General features: G+C 40.4%; 1 protein-coding gene and 1 pseudogene across 1 annotated transcript in view; both read left to right on the top strand.

The window, feature by feature from the left end:
- The first annotated feature begins 4415 nt into the window (after positions 1 to 4415).
- Positions 4416 to 4531, top strand: LOC133364647 (5S ribosomal RNA; annotated as a pseudogene).
- Positions 4532 to 8987: 4456 nt separating this feature from the next.
- The window catches only part of LOC133364311 (melanopsin-like), a 65328-nt gene continuing 55976 nt past the window's right edge, over positions 8988 to 18339 (top strand). The window contains exons 1-2 of the mRNA XM_061584678.1: positions 8988 to 9296; positions 9992 to 10236. Of these exons, the coding sequence (XP_061440662.1) occupies positions 10213 to 10236 (24 nt within the window). The 5' untranslated portion in view covers positions 8988 to 9296; positions 9992 to 10212. The remainder of the gene's footprint in view (positions 9297 to 9991; positions 10237 to 18339) is intronic.

Here is an 18339-nt window from a genome sequence, read left to right as displayed (position 1 = left end):
GTTGAAAGAAGAAAGTCTTCAAAAGGCGCCGAAAAGATAGCAGAGATGGCGCCTGCCTAATATTCAATATTCATGTTAGAATTTTGTGCCTCATTCTGGTTGTTGGCATGTGATCTATTAAATTTCCATTCTGCTTTATCCAAAAGACTCAAATCCACCTGTATGTGATAAAACATTTAAAAAATATTATTGTTATTAAAATTTAAATTTATATTCCCTCCCTTCCAAAAGAGCCTAGGGCGGCAAACAACAAGTGATAAAAACAAACAAAAGTCTTTAAAGTATCTTTAAAGCAATTCAAACACAGATGCAGTCTGGGATAAAGGTCTCTACTTAAAAGGCTTGTTGAAAGAAGAAGGTCTTCAGTAGGCGCCAAAAAGACAACAGAGATGGTGACTGTTTAATATTTAAGAGGAGGAAATTCCAAAGGGTAGGTACCACAACACAAAGGTCTATATAGTGTTGAACAAACCTCCTGATGATATCTGCAGGAGGCCCTCACCTGTACGTTGCAGTTATTAACTGTATTTGGTATGAGAATATCTCTCAAGTGATTATAAAATATAATCTATTTCTCATATAATTCATCAACAACAACAACAAACATTAAAGCCAACATTTCACCATACTGTTCTTCCAAATGCTGTCCCTGGCAGGTCTGGCTCATTTTGCTGCCTAAAGGACAAGATAATACCTTCCTCCATTCCATGCACAAATGCTGATCAAAGTGACAGTTGAATTCTACTTCAAGACTTGGAATCACAGTGTTCTTCACTACACCTTAGGGCATCAGGCTACCTTAGGGGACACAGGGCAGGTCAGCTGGTACATGCAGCATCTGTTGCCTGAGGCAGTTGCCTCTCTCTGCCTAGTGGTAGGATCAGGCCTGCTTTGCCACAAACCTATTTTGTTTACCACATCAGGGCACTGTTTATAAGTGGAAGTTTTTAAAAAATCTTCCTGGAACGATGCCAGACAGATGAGGAAAAACCTTAATCTTGTAATGATTTGTTCAAAACATGCATTTTTCAACAGGCTGTAGCTCTGAGCAAACAGACAATGAAAGTAATTGTGATAGGCTCTGAAAAGCAAAGATGTGGATCATGGGGATCAAGAAGGGAGATGTGAGGAGATACCTGAAGCTTGAGGGAGATGTCAAGGCACAGCTGGCTGCAGAGAGAAACTAATAATGGAAAGAAGAAGCCGTCAAGCCAAAGAATTGACTGGAAATAGCATTCAATAGCTCATGAATTGTGACAAAGTCGGTGAACAGTATATTTTATTTTCTCTTACAGCACAATTTGTCTACTAGAAGTACGTCCCTCTGAGTTCAATATGGCTTACCCCCAGCCCCAGATAAGCGAACAAAGAACTGAGTAGACATGTATAGCATTGCTCTGCTAATGTTATAAGTATTCGTGCAATTACAAAGTACTTAGGAAACAATGTATCTGCTGTTCCCAAATTAATCTTAATTGGAAAATACTGAAAATTAGCTTTTATCAACTTGCAGAGAAAAATATCGTAAGTTTGTAATTAGTTATATCTCAATATCAACCTACACTAGGGATGGGAAGATCTGTCAATTTCAGTTCTGTCAGTTTCTCATTCTTCCAGTCTTAATTTCAGTTCTTCACATTTCTGCAGCAATTTGCAAAGGTTTTTTTTTAAAAAAAAATCCTCGTGAAAATTCTCACACATTTTAGTGTGAATTTCTCCTAATAAACACATTTTTGTAGGCAGTTTTGACTAATGGTACACATTTTTGCAATCAATTTCTCATCATATAATGCATTTTGTATGTTATCTTCACTCATATATTCATTTTTATGCACACTTTCCCGTAACATAAACATTGTTTGGTTGGTGAACTGCATTGCAAAATTTGATTAAGTGTGGATTTCAAAGGATGGCTGTGTTTTGGTTCTCATATTGTTTTGGAAAATACAAGTTTGATAGATTTGGCTTGAAATGTGAACTGAATCGAATTTCTCATCCATCCCTACTATACACTAAATTTAAGTAGTAATTAATTTCAATTTATTCATTTCCTGTAAGCATCTGCTGAATTCAATGGGACTTACTTCTGAGTAGACATATATAGGATTGGGCTCTAAGATTATAAGAGATTGTAAAAGGTACAGTGAATGCTTGTGCTCTTAGATCATTATACATTGCAACAATAAATTGATTGTAAAGATAAATGTTATCAATATAACGAATTGTTCATTTATGTCAGGGATGGGCAATCTGTGGCCCTCCATGTATTTTTGGACTCCAACTCCCATTATCCCTTATTACTGGCGATGGTGCCTGAGGCTGAGGGGAGTTGGAGTCTAGCAACTTCTGAGGAGTCATAGGTTCCCCATACCTAGTTTATCTTTAAGCTTCAGCCTTTTTTATTCATAATTCCCATCATTTTACCTGTATCCCACTTTTCCCACCAAAAGGAAATCCAAAGTTATAAAAACAATTACAGTAACAAAAGACAAAGTATATGAAACATTATCTGACAGTTCAGTTAATTATCAGCACAAAATCCATAAAACAATATACTAGTAGTAGTTGTTTAACAAGAGGATTATAAAACCATTCAGACGAAACATTCAAGAAGGCAAATCTACTCTACAGTCAGCAGAAACCAATGGCTGATTAGATGAGAAGGGCCACCACACACACACAAAGTCAAATCTACCCACTCACTTCAGGTCAATACAGAGGCTTCCTAGTCACTTCATGTGAACTCTGTAGAACAGAGATGATTCAGTAACCTTTGGTCCTGTGCCAATAAAAGAAAGAAAAGATGTACTGTAGCACACTGTGTTAAATCCTCATAAATGGAATGGCAAAGAAAAGCAAATAGACTATGTATCCATCAAGACTTCCACTTCAGTACTAGAGGTGTGCTCTTGGAGCAAGAAAAGCTGGAAGTTGTCTTTTATTGTATGCACAAATTATTGCAATTAATTATTGGATCAATAAATATTTACTTATTACATATTACCCCATTGTTCCTCCAGGAGGTTCAGGGCAACATACATGGTTTCCCATCCTGATTTTACAATACTGGAGATTAGGCTAAGAGTTGATGACAGGCCAAAGGTTATCCAATTAACTTCATTGCTGGGTGGGCACTGGGCATTTGAACTAGGGTCTGCCTACTCCTAGACTCTGTTTTGTCATCAATATATGCATAAAATAATTGTTATGTAAATAATATCACTGGGATATGTTAATCCATTACTTTACATGTATAGTGATTATAACAAATAAAGATTCAACTATTATTTTAGACAATGGATAAGATTAACTTTCCTAACTAAAAATAACTTGACATCAAACTTTACAGGACATTTGGGCAAAAAGTGAGATGTACTGACCAAAGATGATGGATTTATTCTCTTCTGAAATCTCTCTGCCCAAGTTTTAATGGTCCAGCCAATATTTTTGAGTTACCAATTCGTTTGGGACTTGTTATTTTCCCAGGAAGGTGGTTTGATGGTCTGACTTTTCTTGCTAGGCAACAAGATGTTGAAAACAGAATAAACACTGTGGTGAAACAACAGATACTTTGCACAGTTTCCATTATTTGTAGAAATAACGTACCTTAATATGATCTGAAGAGGCTTTTTCCCTCAGAAAAGTTTTCAATTACTTTGGTCAAACAATGAATAGACTATCTTATGAGTCCACTGTCATTTCAGAAGAATTTTCAACAGGAAATGCTCTGTGTTGTATCCAACTAGGTTCTACTCAGAGTAGACCCACTTAAATTAATGGGCATTAAGTTCCTTAATTTCAGTGAATTTATGCTGAGTATGACCAACATTAGATAGCATACTTGAATAAGGGCAGATCTGAATTACATGCAGTTCTGTAATTCTTCTAAAGTCTTTTTATTTTACAGAATTCAGACACTTGAGCTGCAAACTTAGGGGAGAAAATGTGGGGAGCTGAGGGAAGGACTTCAGAATGATACTATAATTTACACTGGAACACTCCAAGATGCTTTGCTATCAGTTATGATATGGACAGATGTTAATTCCAGTAACGCCTGTAGCTTTTAAAGATTTTCTTTTTTGTTTACTTAAATGGGAGACAGCATCTTCTCATCTGAATAAAAGTGACCTATATTCCAACTCATATTTTGGCCCTCTGTCACCATAGGATTTCACAGGTTTGCATCAAGTGAATATTCCTAGAATTTTCGCCTGTTCATTTGAATGAACTAAAGCTAAAATTCTGGCAAGTCTGGTGTTCAGAAGTTCTCTTATCATAGCAGCTCAGTCAATGGAGAGTTTGTAAACTAACAGGTAACAGCAAACCTGTGTTTGCTTCAATTTTTTTGTTGAAAATTCATATGGCTTTTTGAAAAATTGGAAAATCCTACCTTTTTTGGTAATTCTATGTCCTGTGCCTATGGCCATACCCTGAACACACTGGATTTCATCTGATCTCGGATGCTAAGCAGGTTCAGGCCTGGTTAGTACTTGGATGGGAGACTGCCTGGGAATACCGGGTGCCATAGGCTTAGAGGAAGGCAAAGATAAACCACCTCTGAATACCTCTTACCATGAAAACCCTATGAATATTTATTTATTTATTTATTGTATTTGTATACCGCCCCATAGCTGAAGCTCTCTGGGAGGTTTACAGTTACAGTATTTCGGAATATATCCGAAAAGATTCGTAGGGTCGCCATAAGTCATAATCGAGTTGAAGGCATATAACAACATGTGTCCTGTACTTCATGTAGGGCACAGGTAGGCTGTTATTAATATATAAAAGTTTTTTTCACAGCTGCAATCTTCCTCTATTAGTTCACACCACTGAAGTGCAGTTCATTAAGAAAACATAATGACTCAGATTTTTGTTTTATCAAGAGAATCACAGAGTACTTCACTGAATAGCTTCTTGACATCTGGTCATTTATGCTGTACAAAGGTTTGTGCATGTTGTATGCTGTTAATAAAAATGGAACTAAAGAGGTTTGGATATTTAAGGAATAATGTGGATATTTAATTATATGTTTAACAATATAACTTTAAAAAGGATGAAATTATTAACACTTGGAGAATAAGCTACTGACAAATTAAGAAGGTCTGTGACTAAAATAATATGATATTCTTCAGGATTAACAGCTGCTACTGCATTAATTTATTTTGAAGATGTTTTTTCACTCTAATTAAATGCTCCAGTGTCTTGAAAATGAAAGCTAATTATTCTTAGAAAAAAGAGAAATTCTGTCCTGGCCAGTTTCCTGTTCTCTTTCTAATTCATTTCAGCCCCATTCCTAAACACATTTGCCTGACTGGACATAAGTCTAAATGGTGTCCCAATATAGCTCCAGTGGCACAAGGCACTATTTGCTCTGTCACAAGCAGATTAATAAGATCAGACTGCCAGTTAATGATATGGCTCACCACAAATGTTGTTGTAAAATCATAAGCTGCTTAGTCAATAATTTAAATAAGGATTACAAGGGGAAAACATAATGACAATCATTCTGCATGTCTCCATTCCTAATCAGCATCATATATGTGAATTTATACTATGCGATAGGGGTGTGCATGGGCTCTGTGTGTGGGCCAAATAATGAGGCAAATTGTGGTGAATTGGCAGTCTTCCTCCTCTCCCAAGTCAAAGTGCAATGTCAATATTCCCTCCGAGTTGGATCAGGGCCTTGCAAAGCCTCTTGTTGCTCTTTTACTCTGAATTTTCTGTCCTTTTCTGCCTTATAGCTCTATGAATTCTCTATATCTCAATGTTTCTCTAAGTCCATGGGCTTCTATAAAGAGCAACTCAGAACCCAAAAACACAGATCAAACAGAGAGAACACCCAGCCACAGATTGGATAAGAAGAGAGAGAGGGACACATTCAAGGCAATCTTGAGCCTGTGCACTGGTATATGAATACCAGTAAGAATAGAATGGAGCCTCAGAAAGCTGTTTGGCAGACGTGCTGCAGCCAGAATGCTAACTGGGGCTGGTTACAGGGACTATACTACCCCCCTGTTAAAAAAGCTCCACTGGTTGCCAGTCTGTTTCCGGACACAATTCAAAGTGCTGGTGCTGTCCTATAAAGCCCTATACGGCTTAGGTCCAGGCTATTTATCAGACCGTATCTCCCTGTATGAGCCTGCCCGGGCCCTGAGATCCTCAGGAGAGGCCCTTCTCTCAATACCCACATCTTCTCAAGTATGACTAGTGGGAACGCGTGACAGGGTGTTCTCGGTGGCTGCCCCTAGGCTTTGGAATTCCCTTCCTAGGGAGGTAATACTGACCCCCTCTTTGCAGTCCTTCCGCCGACAAGCAAAGACCTTCCTATTCCAACAAGCCTTTGGAATTGAAGGCTAAGGATAGGGTGTGAAGGGTGCTGTATTGCTAATGTCTATTATATCATTTTTAAACTAGTTTGAACTTTTTTAGCTATATGTGTGTATGGTTTTAATATTGGAAATAGTTTAATCTTATTTTAATGTAGACTTTGTATGTTTTTAATTATATGTATTTTTTATCTGGAAGCCGCCATGAGTTCCAGTTTTGGAAAAATGGCGGGGTATAAATAAAGATAATAATAATAATAACAATAATTACAACCCAGGAGACTGCAACTGTACATTCATCTGTTGTCTACTTTCAGTGAGGGAAATGCACAGACGGTTCCTTTAAGGCAAGTCTACTCCTGTGCAGCATGATCCTATGCATGCTTTCTGGCTGCTAGTTCCACTGTTTTCTGTGGGTTGCTCATGAAAAGAATAACACATACGATGGAATGTAGCATTAATCCCACAACTATTTTGCTCTGGAGTAGCATAATGAAATTGAACTCAGTGTGATAGACTATTCTGAAAAGTCATTTGAAGACCTATAAGATGTGCTGCTTCAAACTGCACAGGTATGCAGATGACAAAAATAGTTGAGGGCATTTTGTGACATGACACAGAAAAGTAGCTCTGCCAGCTCTCACTTAATTGCACTGTTAGGGGACATGAATGATAGGAAGCTGCCTTATAAAGTACCAAATCAGATCACTAACTTAGCACTGTATACAACACTGGTTATAATGGTTCTCCAGGTGGGATTTGCCTAGGATCTTTTGCATGCAAAGCCTGTGCTCCTACTATTGAGCTACATTTCTCTATAGAGGACAGAATGCACAAGAGCAAATGGAATGAACATTGTTGCCTATTAGGTTTGATATTTATATTGCAGATCAATTCCGAGCAAAAGAATATTAGGTATTATACGGCCCTTTAGTGTGGCGGTACCTACCCTGCGGAATTCCCTACCCTTAAATATTAGACAGGCGTCATCTCTGTTATCTTTTTGGCTCCTATTGAAGACCTTCCTCTTTCAACAAGCCTTTTAGGTTGAGACCTTATCCCAGTCTGTGTCTGTGTTGGAATTGCTTTTTAATATGTTTTTAAACTTTTTTTAAAAAACAATATGTTTTTAACCTTTTTTTTTTTTAAAGGCATCTTGATGTATTTTAAAGTCTGTTTTTATGATGTTTTAAAGTGTTTCAGTGCTTTTGTTTGCCACCCTGGGCTCCTGCTGGGAGGAAGGGCAGGATATAAATCAAATAATAAATCAAATAAATAAATAATATTAGCTGGCCGGTTTTACTGCTGGTGGTGTGGAGCCCACATGTTTTCAACATGGTATTTTACCTGCTCATTGTTTGCTTATAATTGATGGGGTTTTAGCTGTATTGTTTTATTTTGGTGGTATTGTACACCCACCCTGAGATCAGTTATGATGAAAAGCAGAACTATAGAAAATAAAACAATAAATAAAAGCTAAGCCACATGTGTGAAAATGGCCCCAAAATTCAAGAGTTCTGCTGCTGAATGCTATTTGTCTGTGAATGATCCTAACCTGGGTCCAGGATACCTTAAAAACTGCCTGAGCCATTACATCCCAGGTAGATCATTGAGATCATACAGATAAATGCTGTTAGTTGTCCCCCTTGCTACAGAGGCCTGAATGGTGTCAACTAGAAGTCTAGCATTTACAGTTGCCAGTCCATGCTGTGGAACACTCTTCCAGCAGTGGTCAGCAGGCATCCTCCTCACTGCTAACTATCAGTCATCTCTTGAAGGTCTTTTTATATCAACAGGCCTATTAAATTTTCTTCAGATGAGCCAATCATTTTTATGATTGTTCTGTATTGTTTTTATGATATGTTTTATTGTATTTACATATATTGTTTACTGCCTTGATAGTTTATATGAGGGGGTGGTATACAATTACTTTTAAATAATTATTTATAAATAAATGAAAATAATAAAATAAAATAACCAAAACGGAAGCAAAAATAAAATAAAATACAGTTTCTAGCCAATGAAAGTCTTGTGTTTGCTTTACAGCCACTGGAAATGTTTGTTTGCAAGTAAGTCTTATTTAGGTCAATGGAAGTAGGTCTGAATGCTACCTAAGTATTGAGGCAGAAATGAAGTGGCACTACAGAAAGGCAAGGAGGTGCAGTGGATTGAGGAATACACCTCCACATATAAAAAACAACACTCCTTGTAGATAGAAATCAAGCAAAGGGCTGGGCGAGCATTTCACTGCCTGATGTGCTGCTTTTCTACTAGTATGGAGAGTTCCCCATAAGAGAACATCCCAAAAAGTCGCTCCTTCCCCTTCAGCCTAAAGAGATACAGCCCCTTCTACCACCTCACCATGCGGCAGCTATAGAAAAGCCTGCTTGAGACGGAACACGCAACGCCTCATGCTTTGCAGGTGTTGCTGCTGCTGCTGCTGCTGCTGCTGCTGCGGTGTCGGCTGTTCTCTCCCCCCACCCCCTTGGCAGCTGCCTCTGCCCTCGTTCGCTTTCCCGCCTGATGGGCCACCAAGGAATTGTAGACGGACGGGCGGGGCAAGAAAGCGCTCCTGCCGTCGCGCGCGCTGTTTTTGGCTCTCAGTTATTATGATGACCAGCGCGCGGGCGAGGTTAAATAGCTGCCAAGGCGCCAAGCGGAGCCTATCTGCTCCTCCCTGGCCTGGTGGGAACTACCGCCGCCACCTGCTGCGAAAGAAGCACGCTGTTTGCACAGCATCGTCTTCCTTGTGGTACTTTTCTCCCTGGTGGAACCACTCAAGGAGGCAGTGGAAGCCGGTGGGCGCAGAGCCCCCTGTCCTGCGAAATGGGTTCGGGGAAACAGTGAGAGGGGATGGGAGTGTCGCGTTTTGTCGGCTTCACTCTCCGGTCTCTGGGTTGGGGCTGCGGCTTCTCACGGCGGCGCGAAGGAACCCGGTGAAGGGCATGCATGGCTGAGGCGCACGAGCAGGTAACAAATGAGGCGAGTTGGCGGAGAGCGGGAAAGGGTGAGACGAGGAGCTTTTCTCCTGCTGCTTTGGCTCTTCTGCAACCCCAAACTAGAGTAAACTTGGCACACGTGCACGTAGAGGGAAGGAGGGCGATGCATTTTGAGGAATAGCTTTTGGGTTGGCCTGGGTCAAACAGTTTTGTGCCCGTCGGCCTCTTATGGGACGGGAGAGAAAGAGATGTAGATGCAAAGGAGCACCCAAAACGTGAATTTCAGAGGTGCAGCTCTGCTGTCTGACTGTAATCACGACAAAAAAGTCTTTATCGCTGCAGCTTTGTTTTTATTATATATTTAGTTATTTATTACGGAGGCTTGCTACTTCTCTTTTCAGTTCAAAAGCGCTTGAAGATTTTGAAGATAAAACTTTCCGAGTAGCTGACAAATAGTTAAAATGCAACAGTATCCATCAGAAAAAGACCACTGCAAAGTTGGTGAAAGTACTGCAGAATCCGACCAGAACTCTAGTCCAGATCATGAAAACATGTGCCAGAATAGCACCTTGCAGTCCTAGCCATGTCTACACAGAAGGAAGCCCAACTGAGTTCAGTGGGACTTACTGCCTAGTAAATGAATGTGAGATTGCGTCCTTTACCTGTTAGTTATTAATGTGCTATGTAATTCTCTGTGTATGTCCATTTGTGTTTCCCCTTATAAAGGAATTTCAGCTGATCTTATTCCTGATGATGAGCTATTAGAAGTCTATGCCCTGCACTGGGGATTGCTTTAGAGAGGACTTGGGCAATTTCTTGGAGAAACAGGGTTCATGCTACTTGGCTTCAGAGGTCAACATTTCCACTGACTCTTAAAGGGAGAAGCTGCACTGCAACCTCAGTGGCTTTTAGATCTCTTTGAGGAAGAGACTTCAGAACTTTCTGGGATGCTGGTGGAGCAGCATAATGCGGTGAGACGGTTGTTTGGGCTGATGCCTCTGAATTCATCCTTCAGACAGATGACTTATTGTGGTGTCCACTTATTGTTGTGTCCACTTGAATAAAAAGCATCTAGGTAAAAAGCATGAAAATTATTCAGAGCACAAAGATGGTTGCTTTTTGTGCTGTATTTTAGAGAGCTCCTAAAAAAAAATTCCTCAAAGCAGCAAGACCTTTATAGGTGACTGTACTTGTGGCCCTCCAGGTGTTGCTGGATCCCAACTTCCATCAGTCCCAGCCAGCATAGCTAATGGTTGGGGATGATGGGAGTTGTAGTCCAGCAACTTCTGGAGGGTGATATAAGGGAATGAGGTGGGATGTTTGTGGAGCACCATACTCATTTTTATTAAACGTTCCTTCTCCAAAGAACAGCTAACTCTCCCTTTTTTAATAAAGAACTTTGATTTCATGATAAGATTATAAAGTAATGCAGGAACACCCACTAATAAAACTTAAATGGCGTATGGACCAGGTCTGCAGCAAAAAGACTCTCCCTTTTGTCTGTTACCTGTTCATCTGTCAAGATCTGGAATCATTGCATCTTCTTGTGCCCTTGTGGTTAATAATGTTGATTGGAGAATATGAATATTGATAGAACCCTAGAGTACACTTTTGAAAATGGCAATACTTGAAATGAAACATTGTCCAGCTGATAATGAATAGACCCTCTTAGGTTGTCTAGAATTTCGAAACTTAAAAATTACTGGGGTAGATTTGCCAAGCCTCACAAACAATCATTTTTATGATTATTCTGTACAGTTTTTAATGGTATTGCTTTATTGTATGCATATTGTTGAACACCATCCTAATAATTTATGAGATGATTGTACTTAAACTAGTTACTTATAAAAATATTTAATCAGAAAGGCAGAAACTGTTAACATATAGGAGTCGTCATATATCCTTTCAGTTTTGTTTTAAATAGGTTGATGTTGCTTTGTTAATGATTTACAGCAGATTTTCATTGTTTCATAAATTTTTCAGGGACAAGCCTAGGTTTATCAAGTGTACACACCACATTACGGAGCCAGCTCTCAGATGAGTAAACCCATTTTTGGACACTTGTTTGTCATATTTGCATTTTTTTAGGCATACACTTTTAAAAAGCAATATATGAAAAGACCCAAAGTGCCAAGTGAACCTCTCTTGGGAGCCATAGGCTACTGGATAATTTCTTTTATTGAATGGGCTGGAAGATAGTTCCACCTTCCTTTCCATTCTGTGCACTACAGGAATCCATTGTGGGAATCAGTGTTGAAATTTTTCTTTATAATGTTTTTGTTTCCCTTGGGTTTTATCTTGTAGGCTTTTGTGGCTCTGATCCTTACCTTAGCATTTGCTTTGCTTTCTCTTGGGCTGTGGGCAAAAGTGAGCACTGGCAGTTAAATATCTGTCATTTTGTCTCACACTTGAAGAATATGAGCCAATAAGAAGAGCCATACTAGTTGAGACTAAGGGTCCATCTTGCCCAGTAATCCTGTTGTTCAAGTGGTGTAGTCAGCCAGTTGCTCTCAGGAAGCCCACAGGGTTTGAGGGCAACCTCTCCACACTGTCTTGTCCTCTTCCTATTGAAACTGGAGTTCAGAAGTACATTGACTCTGAAGTTGAAGGTTCCATTTAATTATCATTGCAGTTGATAGACATCTGCAGATGTTTAGACATCTGTCTAATTTGTCCTTAAAACTATATAAACTAGTGACCATCACCACATCTTGTGGTAGTGAAATTAAAATGGTAATCTGTGCCGTGTCATTCCATTCACTTCTGGTTAGGAGGTCATGGAGAACAGTGAAGGATGATTAGGCATCATGTTATGCTTACATACATGGGACTGAATCCAAATTAAGGTAGTGATGCTTTAGGCCCATTGAAATAAATTGGATTTAAGCAAAGCATTTGTAACTTGCACCATTGATTTCAATGGGACTAATGCAGTCTCAATCCAACATGTAAAAATCAATTAATATTTTTGCAATCTGCAGGGCTGGGACCAGGCATGCTAGGGGCCTTGGGCAGCAGCCTGCCCTGGGCCCTGGCGCAAGCACGCACACCCATCCCTCCTATCTCTCCTTGAAGGGCCCTTCCTTAGGGTGGGTGGGTGGGTAGTGGTAGCTTCCATGATCCGTGCTGTGGATCTCAGGAGGGAGTTCTGAGACACCTCCACTGCCATGCAGACCTGCAACAGCCACCTGCAACATGCTCCACCTGCCTCTCGCACTGCGGGCACAAGTCTGTCATCAATCAAGATGGCAGTGAAGGCATCAGGCCCTTAGTGAAACCTTGGCTGCCATCTTGTTTGATGGCAGACTTGCGCCTGTAGCATGACGGGCCCCAGCATGCCTGGCCCCACCCTGGCGACCAGCATTTACTTTGAGAAGTAGGCGGAGCATGTTGTAGGTGGCCGTTGCAGGTCTGCACAGCAGTGTGTGGGGGTGCCTGGGAACTTCCTCCTACCATCTGTGGCGCGGATTGCGGAAGCTACCACTACCCACCCGCCCTAAGGAGGGGCCCCTTGGGACCCAGGGCCCTCGGCCAGGGCCTGATCTGGCCGCCTTCTGGAGCTGGCCCTGCCAATCTGTTTTAATAATGCCATCATAACTTGCATAAATGAAATTAGTAACAGCTGTTATTTCTTCTTTGTTAACATAGGCAGCTCTAACTAGCTTGGTTTAGAACAGTCTCTTAAGCTGCAGAGTTGAGCCTGTACTAGAAACACCCTCACCCTGATGGCCATAGGATACATAAGTTAAAACCTACCATAAAATGGTCTAGTGTAAAGTGCTCCTGTTCAGCCAGCCATACACTCATTTCATTACCTCTTCTAGTTTTCCATTCCCCATCAGACAGTTGGTATTTCATGACCACTGAACACACTTGTCCTCACTGAGCTGTTCCCCATTAAGGTTTTTGCCCCCTAAATATTTGTTTGCTACTTATACAAACCTTCTCCCTGACCTGCTGATATCTCCCTTTTGTGCATGGGTGGTGCCATTTTGGCTAATAAGGAGCATCAGTCAGAACTGAGCTCCACTTCCCCTTTACTACATTGTACTGCATGGAAGCTTTCCATGAGTCATTGTTAGTTCCCAGCACCAGAGCTAAATGATTTTCTTACCCTTCTGTGTCCCACGTGCAGTTGTGGTCTGTTTTGATATCTCTGAAGAAGGGATGAAAACTATTTGGTGTCTGTATATAAAGGAATCCCTGCCTCACCCTATAGGTATTATTTAATTGCATGCCTTCATACAATGTTGCCACAAAATTATCCACCTCCTTTTTTAGCATGAAAGATATTGGTTGATCATAAGACTTCTCTAAATGGACTGAGCAAGAATAATGCATTATCTTAGCTCATTGCAAAATAAACTTCAACAGCTTTAAAATCATCATAAGAACATAAGAAAAGCCTGCTGGATCAGGCCAGTGGCCCATCTAGTCCAGCATCCTGTTCTCACAGTGGCCAACCAGGTGCCTGGGGGAAGCCCGCAAGCAGGACCCGAGTGCAAGAACACTCCCCCCTCCTGAGGCTTCCGGCAACTGGTTTTCAGAAGCATGCTGCTTCTGACTAGGGTGGCAGAGCACAGCCATCATGGCTAGTAGCCATTGATAGCCCTGTCCTCCATGAATTTGTCTAATCTTCTTTTAAAGCCATCCAAGCTGGTGGCCATTACTGCATCTTGTGGGAGCAAATTCCATAGTTTAACTATGCGCTGAGTAAAGAAGTACTTCCTTTTGTCTGTCCTGAATCTTCCAACATTCAGCTTCTTTGAATGTCCACGAGTTCTAGTATTATCCACTATCCACTTTCTCAATGCCATGCATAATTTTATACACTTCTATCATGTCTCCTCTGACCCGCCTTTTCTCTAAACTAAAAAGCCCCAAATGCTGTAACCTTTCCTTGTAAGGGAGTCGCTCCATCCCCTTGATCATTCTGGTTGCCCTCTTCTGAACCTTTTCCAACTCTATAATATCCTTTTTGAGATGAGGCGACCAGAACTGTACACAGTATTCCAAATGCGGCCGCACCATAGATTTATACAACGGCATTATGATATCGGCTGTTTTATTTTCAATACCTTTCCTAATTATTGCTAGCATGGAATTTGCCTTTTTCACAGCTGCTGCACACTGGGTCAACATCTTCATCGTGCTGTCCACTACAACCCCGAGGTCTCTCTCCTGGTCAGTCACCGCCAGTTCAGACCCCATGAGCGTATATGTGAAATTCAGATTTTTTGCTCCAATATGCATAATTTTACACTTGTTTATATTGAATTGCATTTGCCATTTTTCCGCCCATTCACTCAGTTTGGAGAGGTCTTTTTGGAGCTCTTCGCAATCCCTTTCTGTTTCAGGCTGCTAAGGCCATGGGGAGGGGCAGGGCTAGACATCAGGCTGTATAGTCCTGCCTTCCCTTCGGCCTTTTAGGCTTTGATGCCCACTCTCCTGCCCTTTGTTCAGTATAGGCATTTGCTTTTTGTTTGTGGCTGAGTAGGGATTTTTGCCCATCAGCCCCTTACTGGCTGTTCCCCTTCCTCCCATACTCTGGGCGTGGGTGTGGTTAGTGGGTGGCAGACTTCTAAATAGTTTAGTTAGACATATTGGCAGGTAGATGTGGGACGTTACCAGGTAGTTCAGGTTTGATGAGCACCCTTAGGCACATTTAAGGGTGAAGGGTGTTTTCAAGGCTCTGGCATCCACTGGCAGGGTAAGGAGCACCTTTGAGGCCAACCTGTATCACTTGCCCAGAGTTGTGGGGCCCCAGGAAGGGGCAAATTAGTAAGGCCTCCCTACTCACCAAAAAGGGTTGGGCTTAAGGGACGGGAGTAGATAAAGCTCACATCATTTTATGAGCAGTTATTATCCTGCACCTTATTCCATTCTGCAGATCCTTTGTGTTTAATTAATAAATATAGCCCAGTTTACCCAACCTTCTTGCCTCCTTCCCTGTGTGGTCGCAACAAGAAATGATGATTTTCTTATTTCTATAATTTTGAAAAAACTTCAGCTGATTTGATTTGGGAGCCTATATGTTCCTGTAACGCCAAATTAAACCATAGCTAAAATGATTTATGAATAAACCATGGTGAGCTTTGGGTTTCCAACATTTCTGTTCTCATCTCCCCATCCTTTGCATCCGAGAGTGAAGTTGCATTGATTTCATTTTTTTATAAGCTACAGTATGCAGCCGCCACTATCTTACCATCTGACCTCTGTCTGCTTGCCCTTAATATCAGCAGTATTTACATCTTAATGCCTTTGTTGTTGGCTTCTGAAGAGAACTTCCCTGTTAGTCGAGACTTGAAGGGGTTTGTTTGCCGCGCCCCACCTCCCCACCCCCGCTGAATGTACTGGATGTTGGATGCTGAGATCAAGAGGGGGTGTTGTTTTTCGGTCTTGCATATGGACTATGACTCACACCGGTCGTTGTGCAAGGGTGGGAAGACTCATATCACGAGTTTCCATCTGAAGGCACGCTTCTTGGACTATACAGATGAGAAGCCTTATTGTAACTGAGTTAGTCTCTATGTTATTGTTTAGCTTTCTTGCTTAGTGTTTGGTGTTTTTGATGTTTTATATGTTTTTTGCTTTGTACGTCGCTCAGAGTGGCTGGGTAGCCAGCCAGATGAGCAACTAAGAAATCGAATAAATAAATAAATAAATAAATAAATAATATGCAGACTTGGAAATGTGTCTTATTCTAACTCTAGTCCCTTAAAAAACAACCAACCAAGATCAAGTTCTTGGCTTGTTTGCCATAACTAGTTAAACTTCTAAATATGCACTGAGAAGTTTGCATCAGTTAAGCCAGAGTAATTGCATTTAAACTTACGTTGACCCATTGACAGTATTGGAATAGTATTGTTAAAGGGATGATATTACATTTAACTGGATTGTAGGTCAGGATGAATGAATAAATAAGCTTTGCTCCTAATGTTTTATTACAAATTCTGTATGGACTAGAGAATTGCTAGCAGAGCCCTCTCTGCCATCACATAATTTGCTGTTTATTTTTGTAGTTATAATGTTGCCTTTGTTTTACCTTATTCTTAGATGCTTTTATGTCATTTAATTAGTGTATTGTACCCACCCTCGGAGCTACTATGATGGAGGGTGGGCTATAAATTAACCAAAGAAATGAAAAAGGAAATGTCCAGAATTACCATAATGAAAATGGCATCTATTTTGACTACTGCCTCTCAAAACAGAGTGCAGTTCCATTATCTAGCAGTTCTGTTCTTCCTTAGGACATGTCTGCATAGACAAAATTGGATTAGCTCATCCAGTGCAACTTAACCGTATAGACTGTTGTCATTACTTTAGTCTTCTTAATGTTCAGCTGTAGTCCTGCTTTTGTGCTTTCCTCTTTAACTTTCGTCAGCATTTGCTTCAAATCATTACTGGTTTCTGCTATGGTATTGTCCGCATATCTTAAATTGATATTTCTCCCTCCAATTTTCACACCTCCTTCATCTTGGTCCAATCCTGCTTTCCGTAAGATATGTTCAGCGTATAGATTAAACAAGTAGGGTGATAAAATACACCCCTGTCTCTCACCCTTTCCAATGGGGAACCAATCGGTTTCTCCATATTCTGTCCTTACAGTAGCCTCTTGTCCAGAGTATAGGTTGTGCATCATGACAATCAGATGCTGTGACATCCCCAGATTCTGTTACAGAAAAATATTGCTAAGTGTCATCAGCTTACTGATCGCACCTTGCCCCGAATCTCCTAATGACTGCTGCCAGTGGCTTCATAGATCCCAGAGGCTTTGCATAACTGACAATATAGGAAATATGTTGCCTTGAAATATGAACAGTGAAATAGTTTTACTAATAATCTAGAATGGTAGTTTTACTGTTATTTATAATATAGTAGAGGAGAGAGGTATTGAATGCTTTAAAAAGTTTATGTAACTTTAAAGTTGACAGCAAAGACATTGAACTTGTTAAGGACTATCAGCACCTTGGCACAGTCATTAACCAAAATGGAGACAATAGTCAAGAAATCACAAGGCTAGGACTGAGGAGGGCAGCTATGAGAGAACTAGAAAAGGTCCTCAAATGCAATGATGTATCACTGAACACTAAAGTCAGGATCATTCAGACCATTGTATCCCCAATCTCTATGTATGGATGTAAAAGTTGGACAGTGAAAAAAGCAGGTAAGAGAAAAATCAACTAATTTGAAATGTGGTGTTGAGAGCTTTGCGGATACCATGGACTGCAAAAAAGACAAATAGTTGGGTGTTAGAACAAATTAAACCAGAACTATCACTAGAAGCTAAAACGATGAAACTGAGGTTATCATACTTTGGACACATAATGAGAAGACATGATTCACTAGAAAAGACAATAACGCTTGGAAAAAAACAGAAGGGGGGAGAAAAAGGGGAAGGCCAAAGAAGAGATGGATTGATTCCATAAAGGAAGCCACAGACCTGAACTTACAAGATCTGAACAGGGTGGTTCATGACAAATGCTATTGGAGGTCGCTGATACATAGGGTCGCCATAAGTTGTAATCGATTTGAAGGCACATAACAACAACAACAACAAGAGGTATTGAATACTTTTACTGGTGTATTCCAGCTGACACCCTTTGTGTAGAATATGAGCCTTGGAAGTCGTATTTTGCGACCACAACATACTGGTAAAAGGCACGTTCATGTTAATGCTTAGCATTTACACAGTCCTCTTGAACAGTACTTCATATGTCTTGGAAATCCTTACAATAAATCCCACTATGCAGCTTTTGTTTACTAAACAGTATTTCTGGGCTGCTTAAATCAATAATTAAAATACTTAAAATGCTTAAATGATAAAAATACAAATCCAGTATAAAAAGACAGTAGCAAAGTGTGTCAATTAACCCAATAAAATTCACAGCACAAGCATGTCTTAAGACTCTCAAAATTCCAGAACCTTCAAAATCCTAAATGCTCTTGGAGGTCTTTTTAAAAACCACTTTTAGAAGCCTGGGATGTGCCTGAGGCTCAGAGATACAAGTTGGCCTTAGGGCAAGCTGCCAAGTTCACAGCTGAGGTGGGATTTGAACCAAGGACTTTTTAGC

The sequence above is a fragment of the Rhineura floridana genome, chromosome 9 (assembly GCF_030035675.1).
Source record: "Rhineura floridana isolate rRhiFlo1 chromosome 9, rRhiFlo1.hap2, whole genome shotgun sequence".
In the NCBI taxonomy this organism is placed as follows: domain Eukaryota; kingdom Metazoa; phylum Chordata; class Lepidosauria; order Squamata; family Rhineuridae; genus Rhineura; species Rhineura floridana.
The sequence above is the reverse complement of the archived record's forward strand: the minus strand, read 5'-3'. Positions and strand labels throughout refer to the sequence as shown.